Here is a 22,966-nt window from a genome sequence, read left to right as displayed (position 1 = left end):
TCGAGTCTGGAGGGGACCCAGAAGATAGACACATACCTGTGGAAGTAGGCCTCGTGATTGGGATGTGGGGAAAAGGACGGGGCTGGGAGAGAGTGTTGATGCGGGGACTCTGCCGGTCACTCCTGGAACAGTCCAGGAATTTTCCTGTTCATCTCATACCTCTTTTATCTACTTCCCCAAAGTGTTCTTCTCAAACCTTTTCCCTGGAAGTTTACAGTTAAACTTGCTCAGAAGGAATCTACAGTGGAACAGACAGGGGTTGGCCTGGTGGCGGAGTGGTTAAGTTCACACACTATGCTTTGGTGGCCTGGGATTCAGCGGTTCGGATCCCAGCTGCGGACCTACACATCGCTCATCAAGCCATGCTGTGGTGGCATCCCATATACGAAATAGAGGAAGATTGGCACAGATGCTAGCTCAGTGACAATCTTCCTCAAGCAAAAAGAGGAAGACTGGCAACACATGTTAGCTCAGGGCCAATCTTCCGCACCAAAAAAATAAAGTAAAATGAACAGACATTTAGGGTTGAGAACACTTAGAACCTTTAGACACTTGCATTTCATTTATTACTAGTCTCCTCTTGGGTTTATAACTTTCCTGCTGTGTATGTAGCCAGAGTTTTAATCTTGCTAAGTGAAGAAATTGTCACACTCCATATTCTATATGTAAGCATTGAAATGTATTATTCTTTAAAGGTTTTGTTTTTAACCTCAACTTTTTTTCTAATAGATTTATGTTATTCTTTCCATAGGAAAAAAAATGAGGGAAGTAAAGAAAAGGAAAAGTTATTGGGTCTTTCCATGTCACGTAGCAAATCATGGCAGTCAATAGATTTTGACTAAGCATGTCAGGGAAGGCCATAATGGTGTGTCACTGCACAGCGCCACCTGACAGAGTCCATACATGTAGAAGCAGGAGGCAGTTTACGGGCATCAGTGGTGGCCATTTAAAAAAGATAGATATGATGAGCCCCAGGACTAATTGGCAAATTGGCATTGTCCCCTGTTGAGTGATGTGAGTAATATCAATAAGTCTATCAGACTCTGTTTGTCTGATTCTGGCTTGGGATGCGGTTAAAGGAAAAACGCTTTCTGGGAAGAGGGATGCTCCTTTAGCAGCAAATGGATTGAATTGATGTGAGTATGATTTGCAGGCTGCTATCTAGAATCTGATGCCAGAATTGGAGAAGCTGAAGACAATGATGACTCCACAAAGATGAGACGTTTGCTGCATCTGCATGACGGGAGGAAGGATTTGGGGTTAAGATGTATCTGAAAACTTACTTTGTTTACCTTTAGCGTCTGCCAGTTTGCAGCCTTGCCATGACAGCTGCTGTCACTGTTGCGTGATGGTGGCAGGATAATAGACCAAGGCGTAGCTTCACCTGAAGGGAAAGAGGGAATGAGCCCCTGTTCGTTGGGGGTACATGAGATTGTTGGTGACAGTGGGTGACAGAGGCAGTAGGATTGGGTCATGTGACATCTGAGGGGGAAGCGGCGACCTAGCTGGCTGGGGGCGTCCTGGCAACTCGGAAGGGACGCAGGGACAGGCTGGTGGGTTCATTTCCATTTAGCTATAGCAATGCCTCTGTATTTTCTTCTGGTGAAATCATTTGCAAATGTTCATTTCGGTACTTGTAGGTGACCCAGGGAAACAGAGTGAAGAATGAGCCAAGTGGGGTGCTTTAGAATCTCTGCCCGCAGGTGCAAGGGTGGCGCTCATGTATGATGAATTTAAGATGTTCGTCTTAAGTTAGCCCCTGGCATGACTTTCTGGACGCCTACAGCAAACATCAGCTCTGCCATCCAGACCTTGCTCTGTCTTGCTGCACTTTCTTCCACCATGACAATTCCTCCACCAAGGGCAAGGCTTTTATGGGAGGCTGTCAACGTGGGGTCCGGCTGCTGAGCTCACACGGCAGTTGCCTCCCCAGAGTTAAGACTTTAATGAAGCATCCTTTTCCTGAAGCCAGCCTGCCTCTCCCCGTCCTCGCTCTCCTCCCAGGCAGAGAGCGAAGCCCTCTCTTATGAAACTGCAGTTAATAATGCTCCTCTATTGATTTTGTGAGCCTCTCAGTCACGGGGACGTGTGGAGGATGGGCCAGCACTCCCAGTGCGCTTTCTCCACCTCTTTCCAGCCCTGGAGCTTTTGTTTTGAGTTTCCGACCAGGGCTGGATTTCCAAAGGTCAGATGTGCCAGCGCTTTTTGTCCCTAATGTGTTGGCTCTGCCCTGGAGCCCTCAGGAACTCACTGGTGTTCAACCTGAGCGCTAGCAGTAGTAGCTTCATGACCGATCCACCCTGGGGAGAGCCTCAAGGAGCTGCTCAGGGGTACTGGCCAGGAGCGTGTGGTCATAAATGCATGTCTACAGGAATGGGTGAGGTTTCCTCTTTGCTTAGAAAGCCAGAAAAACATCAACAGAGAGAGGCTACAAAGGAGAAAAACATGCCCAGCCCTGAACCTTTGGTCCTCTCACCCACAAAACATTGGATGGTGGTTTTTAATGTAGGAATTTTACCTTTTTTTTAAAAAGGGAAATTTTTTTTTTTTTTAAGATTGGCCCCTGGGCTAACAACTGTTGCCAATCTTCCTTTTTTTTTTGTTTAAATATTGGCACCTGGGCTAACAATTGTTGCCAATCTTTTTTTTTTGCTTTATCTCCCCAAACCCCCCCTGTACATAGTTGTGTATCTTTGTTGCAGGTCCTTCTAGTTGTGGGATGTGGGATGCTGCCTCAACGTGGCCTGACGAGTGGTGCCATGTCCGCGCCCAGGATCCGAACCCTGGGCCGCCGCAGCAGACCACGCGAACTTAACTGCTCAGCCATGGAGCCGGCCCCAGAAATATTTTTTTTAATCATCTCGCTTCCTCCTTTTGTTCTTTCTTCTCTTCCATGTTTTCTCGTCCTCCTTCTCCTCCTCTTGCTGTAAACCCCAGGGGCGCAGATCAGCTGCTCTCTAAGGAACTGACGTTTCTTTTATTTGTTGATGAGAATTTCTTAACTCATTGTTGATCTTTTTGCCTCCACTACCAGGAAACTCAGGGCTGAATTTAATCTGTGCTTGATTCAGTAGCTTTCTTTTTAGCTAAGGGTGTTTTTTGTTTTTGTAATATTTATCTCTATCTTCTTTTGTTCTCATTTTGAGGTTTGTTATATGTGTGCTTTAAATTGGGAGTATAAATCTGAAAAGGAAAATGCCTCAGATGATTTTTGAAAATATTTAGGTTCAGGAATACTTGGCAGCGTTAATGTGACCACTCGGGCTCACTACTATCTTTTGAGCCGTAATCTTGCCCTGAGTTACTTCTGAGCATCTAGAGAAACAGCCATTGCCACTTAGTACATGTGGTGGTAAACATGAGGCCAGAGCAAACCAGCAAAAACAAACAAACAAACAAACAAGGCTCTGAGGCCAGATCATCGTCAGCCAAAGCTATCTGGCATTTCCTAGGCCCGGGGGATGCATTTCGTGCTGCCTCATAACACGTAGCCCATGCATCAGAACCCTAGACTGCTCATCCTTCTCCAGATACACAGTGGGGCTTTCGTGCGTGCACGCTGTTGCTCATGTTGGATGCTCTTTCTAGAAGGTCGTTGCTCCCTGTCTCTTCTTGACAAAAGCTCACTCATCTTTCAAGGTCTAGCTCAAGTGAGATTTCTTCATGTGGCCGTCACTGACTTCTCTGGGACGGTGAACGGGCTCCTTCTTTGTGTGGCAAAACCCCTCGTTCACTCCAGCTATTCCTTCCATAGACGCCCTGAGCCCTTCCAGTGTGTTATATTTCCACCCCTCTGTCCCTGTGTACCGTGGCACCTTGTCAGCAGATATGGAGCCCTAGGGTTCGCTGAGGTCTCTAGCAAAGTGTCTGATATAAAGTAGAAGCTCAGTAAGTAATTAAATTCGTTTAGAGGAAGTACAAGATGCAGTATCTGCCCCTGAAAGGCCAGTGGAATTAAACAGGTATAACCTGCTTATCCTAGCACAGTTCTTTCTCCCTGGGCCTTATCCTGTCGGACAAATCCACCTGGTCTCTTCACCCCAGAGAAGAGCAGGTAATGAGAAGTAATACTGGCTCTTAATCAAAATTTTTTAAAAATTCACTTAAGAAATGTTTATCGAGCAGCTACTGATTATGCCAAGCTCTGTGCTTAGCCCAAGGAAGTTTACAACTTGGTGCCAGAGCTGCAGGCTCTTGTGGGCTTGTCATACCTCTTCCTCCTCCTGCTTGACATTTCATGATGCCATCTCTGCAGATAGCCCATTCTTGTGTCAAGATTCTCCTTGAGAGCGAGGATTCAAGCTGAGTGGTGCTGGGCAAGAGTAGCTGAGCAGAAGGCTGATGAACGTGCTGCTCAGTCATGATTTCCCCGAGCTGGGTCTCTCCTTAAACGAGGAATTTCATAGGAAAACTCTGGGAAGTGTTTACCACAGTCCCCGTGAGTCCCTACTGTCACGTTCCTTGATCGTTCCACTAACATCTACTATCCTCCTGGCCCCTGTAGGTATTAGAGTCTGTGAATCCTAACCCAGATTTATCAGGAAGGGACTTGCTCACTCCTGGAGTAAAGCACGCTCAGCACCAGCACCTGAGTACCCCGCACCCCAAGGACAACCATGTGGCTTTGCATCATGGGACCTCACCTAGGAGACCGGGCAGAAACTGCAGCCCGGAGTCTGAAATTGAGACACCTGGAGACATGGTGCTCCTGTAAGCAGAGGGATCAGAATAGTAAGTCCCGTCTTCCATATGCCTTGCTTCCCTTAGGCAAGCAAGATTTGGTCACCCTCATGACCTCATCTAACCCTGATTACCTCCCAAAGGCCTCGCCTCATGAGACACCAAGGGCCAAAGAGGAGGTGACTTGAGGGAGGCCACAGAGGTAGGAGAGGAGCTGCTGAAAGTGTCCTGACTTCAGTCTGTGTTCTCTGACACCACCTTGCGTTTGACTTTGTACACCTGTAAGAAGTCCCAAAGTCTAAGGGTTTTGATATCCAGGATTGATTAGGCACCTCACCCCAGTAAGATGCTAAATCACCTGATTTTTAAGGAAGATGTTCTTCCACCACCACACATTTCTGAATCACGATAATCTTCTTCCCCCGCTGGCCATGATTCTCTTTAGTTTGTTACTACCAGATGGCTATAGACAAAACCACTTTCAATGAGGAGGTTCCATACGGGGAGCAGCCAAATGTCAGTTTTGCCTGTGAGCCGATCTGCTGCCCAAGGTCTCTGGGCCCCTTGGTTAGAGGTGTGTTGCTAGGGAGCTGTTGGCATCCGGGATTTTTACGCAGGAATTACAGACTTGCTGTTCGTCTGTTCTCCACTGGTGCTCTTTTCCTCTTCTTGCTGCTCCTGTTCCTTCCGTGTGCTTTTTCAAGCTGCATTTTCTATTTGAGTAGTGAATAAAGGAGAAGAGTGATTGATAACACTGGTGTTGACAGTGGGCCAAGTGCCATTATTCGGAAGGGCACTGGGTAGGGGAGAACGTTGAGTCTGGTTTAGTCAAAATTGTATTTTTATGTTTGTTAAAATTAGGAAATGTGTTTGAAAAATGTTGGATAGCAGGTTCAGATCCTCCATTTAGAAAAGTATATCACATCTAGTTTTCATATATTTGGCATTAATCCAATAAACAGATAAAATTAGGTCTTCAGTAAACTGTAATTATAAGTTCCTCAGTTCAGATATTAAAAAATGAGGCTAGTTCCGTTTGTTTCTTCTCAACGATGACACTTGATGTGGACAGGTTGCAGTGACTGAAATCCTATTTTAACAATCCAACCGAGATATGGGACAGCCAGAGAAAACTCAGAAATCTCCTAATAAAGGGGTGTTGTCAAAACCAAGACTTGTTTCAGTCTCACCAGGAGACATTACAGAGATGTGCAGGTGAAAAGCTTATGAAATGAGGTTTGGGATTGTGTGTGGTGGTTCCAATTTGGGGAGATCCTGAAGCTTCTTCTTCAGGAATCCTGTTCCTTCAGGGTTACTGAGGGATGATATGTTGTTGAATTTTTAGAATGTTTAGAGATACTGGTAGAAGATTTAGAGTTGGGCCAGAAAAAGCCTAATTATCAGTAGCCAAGAAACTTTTGGTTCTGTTTCTGGTCTTATTGATAGTAGGGCTACAGAACTGTGGAAAACCCAATTTTCCTTACTAGGTTGGGCTCCCTATGAAGAGGGTGGATATTTTAATCCTTGCTGCCTAGTTGGTCTCACAGGGGACTCTGAGGTGACATGAGTAATATTGATAAGCATTTTCAGAAGCTTTTCACAAAAGAATTCTGTTTAGAAAAGTCTCTGTCATTTCATAGGGATTGGATGGGGAAAGTCCCAGCTTCACCTGGCTGCTGTATTCCTGACTTGGGTCCTGATTCTTTCAGCCTGTTTTCTAGAGAAAGTGGAAGGTTGCTATGGATGTCTGACTCTGTGAATTGTGGGTTGGGAGCTTAGAGCTGCTTTTAAGCACAGCACAGATAACGCATCCCGCCTGAGCAGAAGCCAGCCTTTCCTTCCCAGAGTTGTTTGCATATCCTGATAGCGTGATGTCATTTTCATTTTCTTTTTCTAAAAAGCACATTCAAGAACTCAAGTTATTGAAGATCAAGCCAAATATGACCAAATTTCACGGCAATTGCAGATATAGACACAACATAAAAATATCTCCTTAATTACGGCAGTGGCTCTGCAGGGGCCACATGCCAGGATCCTCAGCAGAGAAAACATGTTTTCTTTACAGGGGAGTTTTATTAGCAGCAATGTTCCGGTATGTGGTTCAGGTTAATTAACGAGGCAGTCACACTGGTGTCTTGTCACGAGCTTTATTCCAGTAAGTAGGGCACGAGGAAATCGAATTGGCATACCCTGTCCTGCCAGAAAGGAATCCTTAATTTGGACCATTAAATGCATCTCAGTGAGGGCTGTTGACAAGGTAGTTTAAGAATCCCTGATGTGGACGCTGCCTTAGACTGGGGATTCATTCACCACACAGTATTCAGCGGCTTGTGCACCGGTTTCAGTGAATATATGCTGTTCTCAAATATTTTCCTGGTCGTGAGGATTGAGACCTCAGAGACCCAGACCACCCACCAGCTCTGGTGGAGTCGACCTTCACTGTATAAGGAGATTTGTACTGAGAACCACCTCTCCCCGTGAGAGTTTTTATTAATTTTAAATCACGGCGGTGTTTTAAAACTTAATTTAGGTTGTGCAAGTGTACCACCCTTCCCGGAGGCTGGACAACAAAGCGGCCAGATTGGAAATTAGATCTCCCCTTGTGCTGCGCCATGGCTCCTGCTCCACTGGGACTCCCGTTTGCACGGGCTGATGGTTGGTTTGAAACTGTGGAAATTGGTTCAGACAGGAACAAAGGGGAGAGGGGTGGCGACGATGATTCAAATTAGCGTCTCTTCTTCAGTGAGAGTCGGGTGTGCCTGAGAGGGCCTGTCGTGCGATGTCAGCCGGGCCACCTGAGCTTAAGTGAGGTGCCAGAGCCACTGGCACCCAAACCCGGGCCTCAGCCTTGATTCTTCCCCGTCAAGTTGGGTGAATTGTTACTCTGAAATCTGCAACATCCTATCGTGGTTCAGAAACAGGCCAAGCGCAATGTTACTTTTCTTAGCCGGTGGAAAACCTTCTCTTCCTTTCTCCCTCATCTTTTTCCAGCCAGCATGTGAGAGAATTCCTGTTGCCTGGCATAACGCACAAGACAAGGAGCAGCTCTGCGACTCTGGCAACAAGGACAGGTTTAGAGAAAGGCATCCGAAACACGTTACAAAGAATCTACGTTTCATTGTCTGTGACACACGCAGGCGCGCACACACACGAACCCTGCACAGCTATGTTAAATATTTTCACCCTTAGCTCTCGCCTAGTTCAAACGCCAGACCCTCTTAATTGGATTTTGGCTCACTTCCAGGTTCAGTGTTTGAGGCCTCTGTATCTGTGAAATAATGATCCTGAAATAACAGCACCTCTCAGTAAACATATCTTTTTCTGTAAAATTCTTGAAGGGGATGGAGAGAAACGAAATGCTCCTGTGTTTAGGAATTTATGGGAAAGTCACCAGAATGGGGCTAAATAGGAATTTCCAAGGACCTCGCCTATGGAGTGAAGTGTGGGCCTGTTTAGCACGACAGGAAACACACGTCCTTGATGACCGCTACATTCGAATGAACTTTTTCACTTAAGGACTGATGAAAGCAGGGATGCTAGTGTTGGGGACCAAACTGATGTGGCCCTCAAGTACTTTGTGGACCAGTGGCCAGAGTCGCCTTTCCCGTGAAGGTCCTTCTAGGTAATAGCAATGGGAATAAACGGTGTCAAGTGGGTTGGGCTCGACCTTTAATCTTTTCCCTCAGGACACCAGTTAATAAGCACCTGGTGCCGAGGCCAGGAGAGGGGTGGGTTTTGTTCATCCGAGTGACACTCAGAGCCCATGACGCAATATGGACCGCTGAGAAGAAATGCTGCCTTTGCATCTGTGTGGACTGGCCAGATGTGAGGCCCCGAGGCTGATCTCTGTCTTCAGAAGAGGCTCATTTCACTTCTGTCTGATGACTGAATCAGTGAGTGCCTTCTCTGTGCTAAAGTTGAACTGAGGAGACATGTCGATGGAGCCTTTTGACCTAATAAGGTGGACATTTTAGGATAGATTTCCTGTTGGCTGAAGTCTTCTCTGGAATTCCAGGATTGATGAATGCCTTCGTTGATTCATTGATTCATTGATTCATTCAGCTGGTGCATTTTGGAAGCCTTTTCCAGACCCTGTGCTGGGTTCTAGAGGTTGATTGGCCCAGATGACTAAGTCCCTCCTCTCCTGAACTTCCATTTTGGTGGGGAAAGATGGACAATAGACATGCAAACAAAGAATTTATATCTTTCCAGGACTTGGTCAGTACTAAAAAGCAGATAAAACGAGGTCTATGATGGAGACTGAGTGGGGTGTTGGGCTAGTTTATCTAGGCAGATCAAAGAAGGCCGCTCTGAATAGGTGATGATTAAGCGGAAATGTAGTAGATTAAAGGAAGCAGGTATGCACTGACCTGAGGAGTCTACATTCTGGGGTGCGGGACAGTGGGCGCTATGGCCCTGGGAGAGATGTAAGCTTGGTGTGTTTGTGTGGGTGCCAGAGGGCTGAGAGGTGAGGAGGGCAGGGCGGGTCATGTAGGATCCGACTTGCCCTGGCGAGGAAGTAGGCGTGATGGCAGCCCATTGGCGGATTGCCGGCAGGAAGTTTGAGCCAGAGGGGGTCTTGGTGAGTGCGGTTCACTCATTTTCAGAGAAGTAAGGAACTCCCTCCTCAGGCCCAGTAGTTTGGTGGGGAGGGGAGAGGCTGTGTGGAGAAGGGGTGTTGAACCTGATTCCCAGGCCAGGCTCTTTTCATCAATAAAACATGAGAGTTGAAAATAGCATCTTGTCCACTTGTCCTTATTGCTTCTCTTCCTGGTGGTTTCTGGAGGTCAGAGGAGGAAAGAGGAAGTGGCCGAAGGGAGGGGGACACTTTCTGGGACGGGGAAATGGCTTTTAGTCCTGCACAGGTACATGGTCTCAGGGCTGCCCTATGGCCCATTGTGAACCCAAATGTGCCTCTCAGTTTGGAATACTGGATGTGTCCAGAGAGTCAGCATTTAAACACTTTTTTTTTCAAATGAAACACATAGAAGAGACAAGTAAACCTTCCCTATATCTAGATCTTAAAATACTGATGTATCCTACGAGAAATGTTGATAATAAATGCATACACACTGCTTCTCATGTTCTTGCTTCTGAGAAGGAAGAATTGTTGGCTTTCATCATGCTCTTGGACTCTTGCCTGCCCAGGATCATGATCGCTGTTGACTTTTCGACAGGATTGTTTAGGAGTTGCTCCATCCGTCCGTCCATCCATCCATCCATTCATTCATTCATTTAACACACGCTTGAGCCAGGCCGTGAGTCAAGGACAGGTCCAAGTGTGTTTGAGGAGCCTGTATTCTAGTTTAGATGCTGATGAGGCTGCCATTCATGGTGAACCAGAGAATTAGTTTCACAGCATCCTCTAAACTTGGATTAGTGAGTGTCTTAGACTGTGTGATCGAGGCCATGAGGTCCCTGTGCAGAAGGCTGTCCAAGGACCACCTTCTTCCAGTCCTCCCACCTCCTTCCTCTCACCACCCAACTGGGAGCAGAGCCGTGTGTCAGTTCCTTTGAGCCTGTTCTGCATGAGCCATTCTGCAATTTCACGGCATCATAGAACTCCAGACTGGCAGGTGCCTTAGAAGTCTGACCTGTTCTGGTAGCTGAGAAAGCTGAGTCCAGGATGGTAAGTCCCTCAGCCAGGATGCCCTGTTTACTTAACCTTTTATACTCAACAGGTTTATTTTACTTTGGTAATTATTTGGTATTTTTGGTTTTCCCTGTCCATGCCCTTGGTATATTTGTTTATATTTATTGTCTTCATGGAAGTGTACTGAAAATAACACTTGGTTGTGTAATAGCTACAACATACATAGTGTGTGTTTCAGGTCGTTCTACGCACTTGATATGTATCAAGTGGTTGAACTCACACACACTCCTGAGGGGTAGACAGATGAGGAAACTGAGGCACAGAGGGATTGAGTGACTTGACCAACAGAGATGCAAGCTTGTAAGTAGTGTAACCTGCCCCAGGAGTCCGGCCTCAGGGCCAATACTCTGGCCGCCCTGTCCTCTGCCCTCCATGTACACGGCGGTCTGTTTCTTTACCTGGGGTGAGTTGCACAGTGGCACCCCCATGCAGCCACCCCATATATTTTGGGAAGCTGATTCCAAGTACCTCAAATTAAGTAAATATACAACCATCCATGTTAGGACAAGCGGCTTAGGGCTTGGTTTCATTTCATTGTGCTTTGGCTGCCATTTTCCACAGCCTGAGCTGCAGAGCAAACATTCTTCTTAGCGCCCCCACATTGTGTTTCACATTCCACGTGGAAGCTCCTGAAAACTCTCTCAGTTTTGAAAATATCCTCTGTGATCACCAGTCACTAATTTGCATCTGTCGCCGAGGGCCCCAGTGGGATTTGAGCCTGTTGTTCTTGGGAAATTCAAGCTTTGAGAGTGTGTGTGCGCGCGCACGCGTGCGTATACTTGGGTGCATGTCTGTATGTTGTACACGTGTGCAACTGTGCTTAGGGGTAAAAGAAGCAATCATTTATGTATTTTTATGGGGGGGTTACGGGGGTGTATTTAATTAATCCAACTGAGAAGGATATAACAGTGTTCCAGAAGGGGGTCAATGAAATGAGTTTGCTTTAAAAAAAAAATCCCGGTAGCCTGAGTCAGCCTGTGCAAGTGATTTGGAGATGATGTAATGGGTTCAGTATGTTCCCATCTTGGCTGCTCAGTGCAAAGGGGCCCGGGGAGTTTGGGGAGGGTGTGTGCAAAGTTAACGGAGCGGGTGGGGGCTGAGGAAGAGCGGCCTGTAAAGCAGGAGTAATAACCCCCTGTCAGGCCTTCCCTGTTAACTGTGTTTTTCAGTCGTTTTGCTTTGAATGAAGGCTCTCTGGCCAATTAATGTGTATGTGTTTCCTTTGGCGAGACCCGCTGGGGGGAGGGGTGAGACAACATTTTTGTTTTTGTTTTTGCGTTTCGGAAGAAGAGGCCAGTAGTGCGAGTCTGGGTTCTCAGTGAAGGCTCTCCGTCTCGCCTCCCCCTTAAGAGGCAGGAGGCAAGACATGGCCAGCTGGTGCTTGGAACTGACACAGGTGCAGAGGCTGTGGGGGGTGGGGGCCAAGAATAATTACAGGGTTCTGGAGCATCAGGCCCTGCCTGACACAAGCGCTCATCGCTAAAACTGCTCTTCATGGAAAATTAATGGTGAAGCTGGAAAACTGCCTCAGCCGTTGTCCCTGGGAAGCCACCACTTGCCAGAAGGGAGGCCTCCTCCGCATCCCTGGGCTCCCACGAGCTGCTGGGATGGGGTGTCCTCCCTCCCGAGTGACCATGGGATGGGCTCTTCCATTGGGAGTGTCTCTTCCGCATGCTTTTCCTTCTTAAACCTCCCTTCCCGCCCAGATCTAGGTCCTTGCTCTCTTGTAGGGTGATCTTTGATTGACTGTTAAAGCACACGTTTCGTTTGGTCCATGAGTGTGTAATGACTGAAGCGGGGACATCTAATGAAACTTATTTTCAAGCTATAAAGTCACAAACGGGGCTTCCTCCAGTGTGGGTCCGACTCAGCAGAGGCTGGTTTCATAGCAGACCCAAGCATCTTACCTGGTCCAGCTGTGCGTGAGCAGTAGTGTCTCCTGACCACTCAGAAGTATGAATTTGGTTATAGTCCAGCAGCCAAATCATTTGAGTGACCCTTCTGAAGGGGTGATGGAGGGTAGGCGCAGCAATTGTGGGCACAGGCCGGAGCGATAGACTTTGAATTGGTATGTTCTGACAAGTAACATCTGGAAAAACCACCCAGAACCACAACAGGAAGGACCCCTGGTGCGTGGTCCGCCTCATCCCTAGTGGACACTGTGGATTTTGAGGATTGCAGACACTATGAAGGCGGAAAATGCTTTTCCAAGTTGTTGGAGGTGTGGGGGACCCCAGTGCCTTCATTCAAGAGCATAGGACTTGGGTCCCAGCTGACTTTAAAACTCTCCTTCACATTTAATTTGGATTCAGGTTGTTCTGGGGTTTCTTTTCTGCCCTGCAGCTAAGGAATCCCTGGCAGATGAAAGGGGTAACTGAGGCTGCTTCTTTCGAAGACCTCACCCTCTCCCCAGGCCTTGAATCTTGCGTCCTTCCTCCCCCACCTCCCAAAGGAAAAATACACAGACAAATATTTTCTTCATATGTTGAAAATAGTTTGGGGAGGAGAAACACTGGAGAGGTTTCCATAGAAATTTCTGAACTTTCACGTTTGTTTAGAATTCAATTAATTTTCACAGCATTGTCTCTCAGAATTTACAGATTACTAGAGGGAAATATTTGTTTTCAGCTCCAGCAGCCAGTTGGCATAAGAAACAGTGGGCAGGAACGTGACCTTCCGCTGGTTGGGTATGGCGCTGTGGTGACTCTGTGGGGCCCCGCAGTTCTGGTGGGGGCGTGTAATACTGTGGTACCTCTGGGTGTGCCATTGATGTGGTTTTCTTTCTTTCTTTTTTTTTTTTAACCTAATAGCTAAGAAATACAGTAAGAGATTTTTGCTTACACCATACACTTGCCTGCCTACATTTTCTAGACAAAATTCATTCTCTCTTTAACCTTCTACCCTAATGTTATCTGGCCAGGAGAGTCGAGCAAAAGTGAATGTTTGTTTAAAATCTTCATAGGAATCACTTTCTAGGTGTTAAAGCTTGGTTCTCGTTGCTGTTGTGTACATCCTCTCTGCCATGAATTAGGGTCAAGGTCAGAGTCTCCTCCTCACACCGGCTTTGAAGGGTTGGAACCCAGGAAGGTCGGCACAGACTTCCCATGCGTGGTGATGAGGTTCTCCCGCGGGCATACCGAGTTTATTAATCGTGGTGCTCCTTTCCCCTCCTCCAGCCCCTGAGATAAATGGTACCATGATTCCCACATCCTTCTCTTCTTTCAACTCTGACCCAATTTTGAAAGACTAGAAATGTGTCAGAACCATTACATCATATCATCCTTTGAAGGGAAAAAAAATCACAAAGTTCCCATAAATATCAATCTTTGCAATCCTATAGAGTCTTTCAAATTGGTTTCACGAGTCAGAAGAATAAAGATTTTGCTAAAAAGTGTGAAGTATAAGCATATGTAATGATAAGTTAGAAAGGAATGAGTATTTTAGAAGATCTCTTTAAAAAAGAAGCTCAAATTATACAACTATCAGTAGTTTGTTTTGTGTCACTTTGAATTTCCATTCTGGGGTGTGTGTGAAGATTTCAAAGCACAAAAACGTAATTAAGCTGTGGACATTCCCAGGAGAAAGGTAAGAGACTTGTCTCCCTGTTTCTGTACTGTAGACCCTGTGGGGACCGTGGCACCATGGTTAATAGCACGTGACAAAACCACACATAATAAATGTCAGAAAGGGGCTCCCAAGGGCAGCCCAGTGCAGCTCACCTGCGTGTGAGTTACCTGGGGATCATTCTTTCTGGGAACGAGGGTTCCCCTCCTCCTCGCTGGGAGCATCCTCATCATCCTCATCCCCATCACCATCATCAGGTCAAGGTCTCATCTCAGGGGAAGCGTGACTTTGCAGGTTTCCGAAAAGTGCAAAGCTGTATCGCCCTGTGTTCTTCATCTTTGTTCTCTCCTCAGTTTGTTTTATCTCTTTGTACTTTTGACTCTTGGATCTTTTAGGTGAGTGAAATAGGTGGAATACTGGGATTAAGGGCACTTGACTAAAGGGACCACAAATGACTGATAATTGAATACAGACACAGGTAGCAGTAGGTGGCATTTTATTTCAATGACTCTATATTATTCCAGAAAAAAATCGTTACCAAAATGCAATTTCTTTTATTTATATATTTTTTGACTCACCAATTCAATTATACGCGGATCCAAATAATTTCTCATAGTGACACAGTTATTGAGTGGTGGCAAAAATATTGGACCAATGGCTTTGTCTTACGTTCAAATTAAAAAACGCAGAAATAAACACTAGAACTTTTTATGTTGTAAACACTTGGTTTTACGTGGATGCCATTGAGGAGCCTGGAATAGTGTCTGCCCCAGCTGAACATGGATGGAGTCATGGTGGTGGTGATGGATGGAGGTCGTGAGGTGATTCCAGCTCATTTTTCAGAAAGTTCTACCTTTTACAACTCTACTTCAAGCACTCAGACATCTCTGCCCTCTGAGAGAACAGAGGGAGAAGTTTAGCTCTAAGTGGGTATCGTTTGAGAATCCATGTGGTATGAACAATCTTGTCATTGCTGGTAAGGAAATCATAATCTTTATAAACCAGACATACCGCCAGTCTGTGGACTGGTAGACTCCTTGTGGAGTTAACTGTTTAATTATCCAGGACTGAGGAGGCGTGCCTTTCACCACTTGGCAGTCAGCATGTCTTCTGAACTCCATTTTTTCTAGAGCAGGCTTCCTGAAAGAGATAGACTTTATGTTGAACTTTGAGAGAATGATTAGTGGGAAAGAAGATGGAAGACTCTGTCAAACATATGGGCATAAGGGAAAGTAAAGAGGAAAAATGGTGAAGGAAGCCCTTTGCACGGTGGGGGTTGTAGGGGAAATGTCAAAGTGCCTACAGATGTTTGCAATCCTGACTGGCAAGTTTCATGTAATTTGTAATGAGATAAGGACAGGTTGAACAAAAGCCATTTAGTAACCTTGGCATCATCATGCCCATATATGACCAAATTTCTCTTATATTTCTTGATGCCATAAAATTTGGTGAACTTCATTTGTGCTACAAGACTTGGGTTATCCTGTTCTCTGTCAGCTTCTGCCTTTGGAAGCTATCCTGGAAGGTAGTAGGCATGGCAGTAATAGGTTTGAATTTTTTCTTTTTTTCAACTAGGTCTTGCTTGGATTATCACTTTGTTTTTTAATTTTTTTGGTGAGGAAGATTGGCCCTGAGCTAACATCTGTGCCAGTCTTCCTCTATTTTTTGCATATGGGACACCACCACAGCATGGCTTAATAAGTGGTGTGTAGGTCTGCACCCGGGATCTGAACCCACAAACCCTGGGCCGCCAAAGCAGAGCACGCAAACTTAACCACTACACCACTGGGCCAGCCCCTGGATCATCACTTTTAATAAGCATGTTTCAGCAAATGATAAGACTATGAACAGAATGGAGAGAATATTGCAAAAGATTTTGGGTCATCACTTCACAACCAGTTTCAGGTGATGTTTGTTAGAAAACTAGGAGAAGCAGCCGCCATGCATTTCAAAGTTGCGATATCAGAGTGCTTCACAACACTCATCTGAGACTCATAAATAATAAGAAAACACTTTGCACTTGGGTGCATTTCCTTCCTGTGGATGACTGCAGTGGCGTTTTGAGGGGCTAGAGCTTCATCCAATGCCTCAAGCCCAGTTGCATCATTGGGTCAGGCTGAGTGAAGCCTCGTTTCTCCAAGGCAAGGCACCAGATGTCATTAAGCTGACCAGTGCTGGCTGGATTTGCCGTTTGCCAGCTAGAGTGTCACTGGGACACAGTACATCTCTGGTTCCGGGGGACAGACCAATGCTTGAACTCTTCATCCAATTTTACAATCTGGGGACACTGCTAGTGCTGATGGGTGTTTCTTTTTTCTCTCTCTTTCTCTTTTATTGAAATTATTTTGATTTACAGAAAAGTTGTAAAAATAGTCCATAGAGGTCCCGTACACGCTTTGCTCAGCTTCCCCTGATGTTACATGACCACAGCACAATGATAAGAGCCAGGAAGTTAACACTGATAGAATACCATTAACTAATCTATACGCTTTATTTGAATTGCATTATTTTTCCCACCGATGTCCTTTTTCTCATCCAGGATCCAGTGCACTTCGTTGTCGTATATCCTTGGTCTCGTCCAATCTGTGACAGCTTCTCAATCTTCTTTTGTTCTTCATGACCTTGGTACCTTTAAAGAATCCTGACCAAGTAGCTAACTAGACTGTTGGGAGTGATCACTTCGTAGTGTATACAGAATGATAATGTTGGACACCTGAAACATTGAATTATAATGTTGTATACCTGAAACTTATGTGTAAAAAAGCTACTAGGGCTTCATACTTCATAAAAAGAAAAAAAAACAGTGGCCAGTTGTTTTGTAGACTTGCCCTCGCTTGGATTGGTCTGATGTTTTCTCATGATTAGACTGAGGTTATGTAGTTTTGGCAGGAATGGCGCAGAATGATGCTGTGTCCTTTCTACCTGTCATATCAGGGGTTCATGATACCAGTAAGTACTGGTGTTGCTGACTTTGATTGTGTGGTTAAGGTTTCTCCACTGTAAAATTATTATTTTTGTCTTTGTAATTAATAAATATCTTGTTAGGATATTTTGAGACTAGGCGAATATCTTGTTTCTCATTATACTTTCATCTACTAATTTTAACATCTATTGCTGATTATTGCCTATAGTCATTATTAGTTTGTTGTTTGCCTGAAGATGATTTTCTCTTTCCATCATTCCTTTTATGTTTAGTAATTGTAATTTTACTGTAAGGAGGAGCTGGCCCTTCTCCTCTGTTTGTTTATTCGACCATTTATTTATATCACTAAGAATTCATAGATATTAATTTTATTCCATGGGTTATAATCCTTTATTATCATTATTCATTTTTGTTGCTCACATTGTCCAGATTTGGCCATTGAGAGCCCCTTCACGTTTAAATACCTCTGTCACTTTATGAGCACTTCATGGGCACTTCCTTACCTTCTGGTACCACAAGATAGTCTAGGCTCCTCTTTTATTTTCTTTGCTCCAGCCTTTGAATCAACTATTACTCCAAGGAGCCCTGGTTGTCTTTATTGGATAATGATCTTTAGAAACCAGGGTCTCTGTGCCTGGTGTGCTCGCTGCCACTGGGAAGTCTTTGCCTGCAGACTCTTCCCATAGACAGATTAGGAAATGTATGTGTATATGCTCATATATGCATATACACATTTATTTCTATAGATACCTCTGTGTATGCATACATATTAAAATCTATGAGTAAATACAGGTACCTCAAATTCTGACTAGATATTATAAGCATTTCTTAGGGGAGTTCTTGCAATCACTTAACAAAAACATTGGAGATAAACTTTCTCTGTGGCTTGGAAATAATCTAACATTAAAGTCCTCCTCATCCTTAACATTTTAATCTCCAACACTCCTGGTGAGTTTCTGATTGACAAAATCTCTTCTGTCTAAGCTTCAACTCTAGCAGATATCACAAGAAGTAGATTTCTCAAGACAAAAAAATCACTCCCTAATGATTCCATAGGGCTATCCAGCACGTCCTGTTGGGGACTCTTCTTGTTTAATTCTCAGACGGAGTGAGAATGCCCTGTACTACGGTTGCAAGTGATAGCCTCTCTTAAGTGGTCCAGATTTTCCCACATGTTAGTGATGGTAAGTATCTCCATCCTTAGATTGTTACTGTGACCCATGTGCTCCTGGGAATCAAACTAGGGCATACTGGGCTGGTTATTTTTTAATCCTCCCAGAAGAGTGTATAATTGTGTTTAGAATATCTCAGTTCCTCAGAACATGAAGAGATCTCAGCTCCCTAACAATTTCTTAATAACTTTCAACTCTTTGAGCTAGAAAACGTGTACAAGGATGTGGCATACAAGGACTCTGCCCACAGAGAGAGTGACCGGGTCTGTGAGGTAGTCCTCGCGTGTGGGGTGGGAACTGCCGCCAGGACCTCTTATAATCCGTGATTCCACTGAGTTTTACCTGGAACATATCTGCGTCTCAAAGGTCTGGTCCTGCTCTTTGGGCAAAGCTAAAGAAGCGTTATAGTCGTGTTCCAGAAGACAGGTATTAGTGGTCATTTCCAAGATTGCTGGCCTCAGCACGGTCCAAGATAAGGTGTCATCAGATGGCTTTTGTAGAGTGGAGTTGAGTTGAATGATCAAAGTAATGGTGTACAGTTGATGTTATCTTTGTTTGACAGACATTCTGTATCTGTGGTGTGCCAGGCCAGACCCTGTGTTCGGTAGGTGAACCTAAAGAGGGAAGGGGAGGTTTAAGGGAGGTTTCAGGAGCAGAATCTTATAATTTAAAAGTGGATTGACTGGAGCTGAGACTGAGGGTTTCAATATTGGAGAGAAGTAGATGATAATTTCTAATAATGAGATGGAAAAAGGAAAGGGAATTTTTGAGATATGGAATTCAGAAAAGGGGCAAGTGAGGAGAATGCAAATTTCTAGACCTGAGAAGGCGGTTTCAAATATAAAATGGTGGGAAGCTGCTCAGCAAGAGCTGTAATCAAGAAGTAAATAGAATCAAAAAGTTACATTTCAATAGCCTTTCCTTGATTAATACCTCCATATTATAGAGTATAGCATTCATTGTCCACTCATCCTCTGAGTTACCAGCACACTTTATTATTGTGGTATTTGGTGTCGCTTTGCTTTGTAAATTCATGTCATTTTTCGCTTATAATTGTTTATCCTGCATCTACATCATATGGATCCATTACTGTGTCTTCTCTTTCTAACACATAGAAAGCCTTGTACCTTGCTGTGAACACAGCAGCTGAATGAACACTGTGACGTGAGAGTTGAATGAGGATTGGAACCATTCATTAGTTTATATTATGAAAATTCAACAGTGAGACCCAAAGGTGATTCATAGTTAAAAATCTGGTTTTCTTATTCAGTAATGCAGAGTTTTACCAGGAGGCTGATTAAAAACCAATCTTTTGAAATGTCACCAAAATAAAACCCTTGACAGATACAACACAGCTAGGTGTATCATTAAAATATATTCTTAACAGAATAAAAGCCTAGAATCAGAGCATTGGTTGAAAACATAGAAGGTCTATGGAGGCAGTAAATTAGGAGCTAGTCCCATTTTAAATTTGCCGTCAGTGTTTCTTTGTTGAAGCCCAGAAGTTAGAGCACGTTGAGCTGATGGTGTAAGTTAGCACCATGATTTTATTATTTATTTATTTTTATTGCAGTAACATTGGTTTATAACATTATATAAATTTCAGGTGTATATTGTTATCTATTTCAATTTCTGTGTAGATTACATGTTTACCACCCAAAGACTAGTTACGATCCATTACCACAGAAGTCGCACCATGATTTTATGCAAGATTCTGGAAGAGTAGGATTTTTTGGTGAGGAGAGCTTTTAGACTACAAACTTAAATATCCACTTTTGCCATAAAAACTATTCCACCATCTTACAAAGACTTATGAGCACCATGGATGAAGATTTGTTTATACTCCGAACTTTTTGCTTCTTTTTCTCTAATTCTTTACCAGGTGAACACTTTTGTTGAAATAGATTGAGTCCTATCTTTAACAAGTCAGTTAGCTGTGTTTGAACTGATTTTTATCGCGTAGTCAGAGCTGTTAAATGATTATAATGGGACTCATGCTCCTTGCTGCAAAATATGTAGCAATTGTATTTTGAATAATTTTCTGTAAACAATGGGGGTTTTGTCGTGCATCAGAGGTTTTATAAGAGGCGTTCTTTACAACAATATCCATTCCTGCTGGTGAGGGAATCCATGCCCAAGACCGGGCTTGCTGTAGCTTGATTGTGGCTGAGGTCATCTCTGAGTTTGGGTGGGCATGGTTTGTTCTTCAGAGCAAGTTGGAAAATTGACTTATTTTTGTAACTTGCTCAAGTCTATTTGAAGAATGAAGCTGGACCATGGGGAGTCTTGTCTTGGTGTGAAAACCTTGTCTGATTCCATTTGCCTACTTGGGAACTCCTAGGGGTGCCCCAAACATCTCACCTGCCGAATTGGATTGTGGGGCAAAAGATCATTTTAACATTGAATGTTCTCTGGGATCTTGATGGTGTGAGAGAACCCTTTTGGGCTTCTAGTTCCCCGTCAACTGTAGTCGTTGAACTCTTGTGATGTGACCCTTATGAATGCTTTGCCAGTATCCAGGGAATAAATAACAAGGTCAGAACTTTCAACAAGGGAATTTCAGATTCTGGCCACGAACCTGTTCTCTGTGTCTTGCTGTGTCTTCCTCCTCTGCCTGTCAACCTGTGGCCTCCTGGTGTTCTTTGCCTCTGATGGCTGTTTCTCTCCCTCCTTCCTTCCCCTCTGCAGACATGCCTTGAATTGGAACGCTACCTACAGACAGAGCCCAGGAGGATCTCCGAGACCTTCGGCGAGGACTTGGACTGTTTCCTCCACGCCTCTCCTCCCCCGTGCATCGAGGAAAGCTTCCGGCGCCTGGACCCCCTGCTGCTCCCCGTGGAAGCCACCATCTGCGAGAAGAGCTCGGCAGTGGACATTTTGCTCTCTCGGGACAAGTTGCTCTCTGAGACCTGCCTCAGCCTCCAGCCAACCAGCTCTTCTCTAGACAGCTACACAGCTGTCAACCAGGCCCAGCTCAACGCAGTGACCTCATTAACGCCCCCATCGTCCCCTGAGCTCAGCCGCCATCTGGTCAAAACCTCACAGACTCTCTCAGCCGTGGATGGCACGGTGACGTTGAAACTGGTGGCCAAGAAGGCTGCCCTCAGCTCGGTAAAGGTGGGAGGGGTGGCAACGGCGGCAGCAGCCGTGGCGGCAGCTGGGACAGTTAAGAGTGGACAGAGCGACAGTGAACAAGGAGGGGGAGGCGCTGAGACGTGCCCCGAAAACAAGAAGAGAGTCCACCGCTGTCAGTTTAACGGGTGCCGGAAGGTCTATACAAAGAGCTCCCACCTAAAGGCCCACCAGAGGACTCACACAGGTAGCGGGGCGAGTTGGCCGCACGTGGCTTCTCCTCCTTTTCCTCCCATAGCCTCGTGGTGGGAAGGGCTTCTCTCTGTCCTGAGAAGTGGCATCGACTCTGACTAGGAGGTGACAGAGAGGCAGGAGGGTCTGGGTGGGGACGCAGAGTGACTCACTTGTTGTTTTAAGATCTCCAGGTGTCCCGAGCACAGGACATGGGTTTGTCACTCACTGACTGTGAGACACCTTCAGAGCCAATGCCAACCCAGCATAGATCAGACGGTTGTGAGGATGCCTGGATGGGCTCTGGTCGTGTGGCTCACGGCCGCACGGCTCACGGCCGCACGTGACGCAGGCACTGTCACTTTCCTGACACTTTGCCTTGTTTTGTGAGCGTAGTTCTGCAGCGTTGGTCCGTGCTGGAGCCTGAGGAGGTGCATTTGAAAGAATTCACAGTTAACAGGTAGCCAGGGTGTCCCGCTCCACTCTTCCCAGCATCCCTGATTTTTCATCAAAGTCACCAACAGCAGGAGGGTTTCAGAGTTCATTAGATGTGATCATTCTATAATTAATTGGCATTGTTCTCTGGCGCGTGCTTTATGGAGAGATGGCAGAATTGCTTTTTAATGAGCTTGTTACTGAGAAGTTGCTAAAGTGATTACATTGCTGTGTGTGTGGTAAGGGCGGATGGGGACCAACGGGGACTGTGTATTTTGCTCAGGACTTCTGCAGTGACTCCCAGGATCACGTTGATCTTTGGGGCAATGGGATGATTTGGAAGAGTGGAGTTCACAGAGAACAGAGTGAGATTGGCATTTTCCTTGAAACTGGTCTTTGTTCTCTGCCTGGAGGTAGAAGCTTTGGGCTGGTGTCTTTTCTTGGGGCTAGCATCCTAGGAGCAGTCGCTGCCAGTGGTGGTTGTTAAATGAGCCTCAGGTCACCTGCCTGGCTTTGCACACTGCTTGCACTATGCAAGCCCAGTGGGGACAGCTCCAAAGGTGTAAGCGGCAGAATGAGTGTTGTCGGAGAGAAATGGGTAATGAATCTGAGCAAGGAGAGTGGAGAGAGTAATTTTTGGGATCGCTGCTTGTCTTCCTGGTGCTCTGTGGTAGTTTGTGGACTGTGCCCCCAAGGAAATATGCCGTGCAAAGTTCACTGGCTGGAAAATGACAGGAGCCTGGGTCCCACCTCTAACTCTGCCACTAACTAGCTCTGTGACCTCGAGGGCGACCCTCTCCATCCCTGGGCCTCATTTTCCACATCTGTCAAACAGGCTGGCTCTTAAGGCCCCTTTCAGCTCTAATGTTCTGGGGGCCCATGAAATGCCTTTGTTCAGTACGGAAGAACTTTCCTAAAGCAGGATGTGTAATAAGTGACTGGAAGAACTCACCGTTGGAACCTCAGAGTTATTCTGGGGGGAGGTGGGGCCTGACCCTGCTCCGGCAGCATGGGACATAATCACATCGCCTTCCAGTTCTGAACTTCATGGCCCACTTGGCTCTTGCTTGCTTCGTGGGAAGGGCTACTAATGTATACTTGAACCCCGGGCTCATGTACAGAGTTCTGCTAGTGGTTTCCCATCAGAGTTTGGGTTCGAGTTCTCCACTCCACGTACATTAAGGCGAATGCTTCCTGCTGTTGTCGGCTCTTGCTCTCTCTGACATTGTCCTGAAG

General features: G+C 45.5%; 1 protein-coding gene across 1 annotated transcript in view; it reads left to right on the top strand.

The window, feature by feature from the left end:
- Positions 1 to 22,966, top strand: part of KLF7 (KLF transcription factor 7) — an 81,815-nt gene that overhangs the window by 20,080 nt on the left and 38,769 nt on the right. The window contains exon 2 of the mRNA XM_070581789.1: positions 20,681 to 21,311. Coding sequence (XP_070437890.1) covers positions 20,681 to 21,311 — 631 coding nt within the window. The remainder of the gene's footprint in view (positions 1 to 20,680; positions 21,312 to 22,966) is intronic.

The sequence above is a fragment of the Equus przewalskii genome, chromosome 17, assembly GCF_037783145.1.
Source record: "Equus przewalskii isolate Varuska chromosome 17, EquPr2, whole genome shotgun sequence".
NCBI lineage: Eukaryota > Metazoa > Chordata > Mammalia > Perissodactyla > Equidae > Equus > Equus przewalskii.
The sequence above is the reverse complement of the archived record's forward strand: the minus strand, read 5'-3'. Positions and strand labels throughout refer to the sequence as shown.